General features: G+C 36.6%; 1 protein-coding gene across 1 annotated transcript; it reads right to left on the bottom strand.

Moving 5' to 3' along the window:
• Nucleotides 1-277: 277 nt before the first annotated feature.
• Nucleotides 278-1,248, bottom strand: LOC118756582 (circadian clock-controlled protein daywake-like; the record flags this gene model as incomplete). Its single annotated transcript, XM_036491336.1, has 3 exons — nt 278-501; nt 623-871; nt 976-1,248. Coding segments are annotated over 3 exons (724 nt in total), but the record flags the coding sequence as incomplete, so codon positions are not given.
• Nucleotides 1,249-1,599: the final 351 nt, after the last annotated feature.

The following is a 1,599-nucleotide window of genomic DNA, read 5'->3' as shown; positions in this document are numbered from 1 at the left end:
CACACTATAAACACTTATTTGACGCAATTACGGACCTAAACTTGTAAAAAATCTGCGATATTCAACCTTTTACGAGCACGACGAATATCCAGCAAAAATGTTAACACAACGGGTCTTTCGAGTCTGAATAAAGGATCTGTTTCCTCTCCAAATATCCCTAAGCAAATAGTTAACGTTATCGTCTGCTTCGTAGAACGTTTAAAGTCCCTATGCAACAGTTCCTTTTTAACACACACCTACTTAAGCGAATAAAAATAAAAAAATTTGTTGTTTAATTTTTTTTTTCATCTAGCACCAATTTATTCCGGCAAAAAGTAGTCTTCGTAGGGTATATCCTTAAATAATTTCGGTAACAGCTCTTCAAATTTGTGCGCCAAAGCTTCATTGATACGCGGCGTAAGCTCATCGCTGAGTACGCGCCAATTTTCATTCATAACTTTTAAAATTGCGTCCGAGAGCGTTTTGTCGCCATTGAAGAGGTTTGTCATATCGGTGATGACACTGAAAGAGAGGAAAGTGGAGAACGTGAGAGAATTTTTATACTCCCAAGGAAATTGCTTATTATCTAGTAATTTTAGTTAGCGAACAAAAATTTATCTACAAATTATTTGCTTCAACTCACTTGTCTAGTTTAGATTCGAGTTTGATATTATCAACTATTAAATAAGTTTTGCCATTACGCTGCTCCGGCTTCATTGTGGTCACAATGCGTGACTTCACATTATCCAGCACCATGGTTAATAGACCCTCGCCCTTAATAGGCAACACCAATATATTGCCATTGACTTTGTATTTGGCTTTTATGGTCATGCGTGGATTAATATTTTGTGAGACGAGTTTCATTGGCTTGCTAAGGTCCTTCGAGAAGCCCCTTCAAGAAATTAAATTTTAAGTACATACATGTGATTTACAAATTTAATTCACTAAATCTTAAATTTAATAAATAACACTGGCATTTTTCACTCAAAAACTTACTTGATCGATAATAGTTTTGCTTTCGTGTAGTTGTAGAATTCTACATCGCTCATCACTAAGTCGACTTTTAATGCACTATTCTTATCGCCCAACATTTCGATTTTTTCCACCTTCAGCGGCTCTAGACTGGGTATATCCTTCTCCGGTATACCTGTAGCAGCTTTCTTCAGCAATTTGTGTGCCTGTTCGATTAGGCATTTTTCGTCGCCGAAGTGACATTTTGTTATGGGAGCGGCTGTGTAATTGAATAGAATAATATTACAGGTGACATAACTAAAAGTTAATTTGATTGTATGGGGCATAGCTATATATATTGAAACGGAAATCTTTAAACTGCACTAAGTGAGGTCTTACTGCTTTTTAGACCCCCCCTTTTAGGAGTGATAGGCTAATTTCAAATGAGGACGAGGTATGAAAGAAAGATTGAGTCTTTCGACATGACTGGTAGATGGTGTTTGGCCACGCTTCTCCTGCAATTTATGGCGTGCGTCTTAATGTAGTAACAAAAATTGAGGGATCTCTGGAGTTTTGCCTCCGCCTACGAATGGTAAATGGATTTTAACCAGGGACGGTAAGCATTATGAGTCAAATAATTTAAATCAGAATTTTATCATAATAATTATT

This window comes from Rhagoletis pomonella, unplaced genomic scaffold, assembly GCF_013731165.1.
Source record: "Rhagoletis pomonella isolate Grant_MI unplaced genomic scaffold, Rhpom_1.0 Rhpom_scaffold_10966, whole genome shotgun sequence".
NCBI classification, from domain to species: domain Eukaryota; kingdom Metazoa; phylum Arthropoda; class Insecta; order Diptera; family Tephritidae; genus Rhagoletis; species Rhagoletis pomonella.
This window is presented reverse-complemented; position numbering and strand designations above follow the sequence as displayed.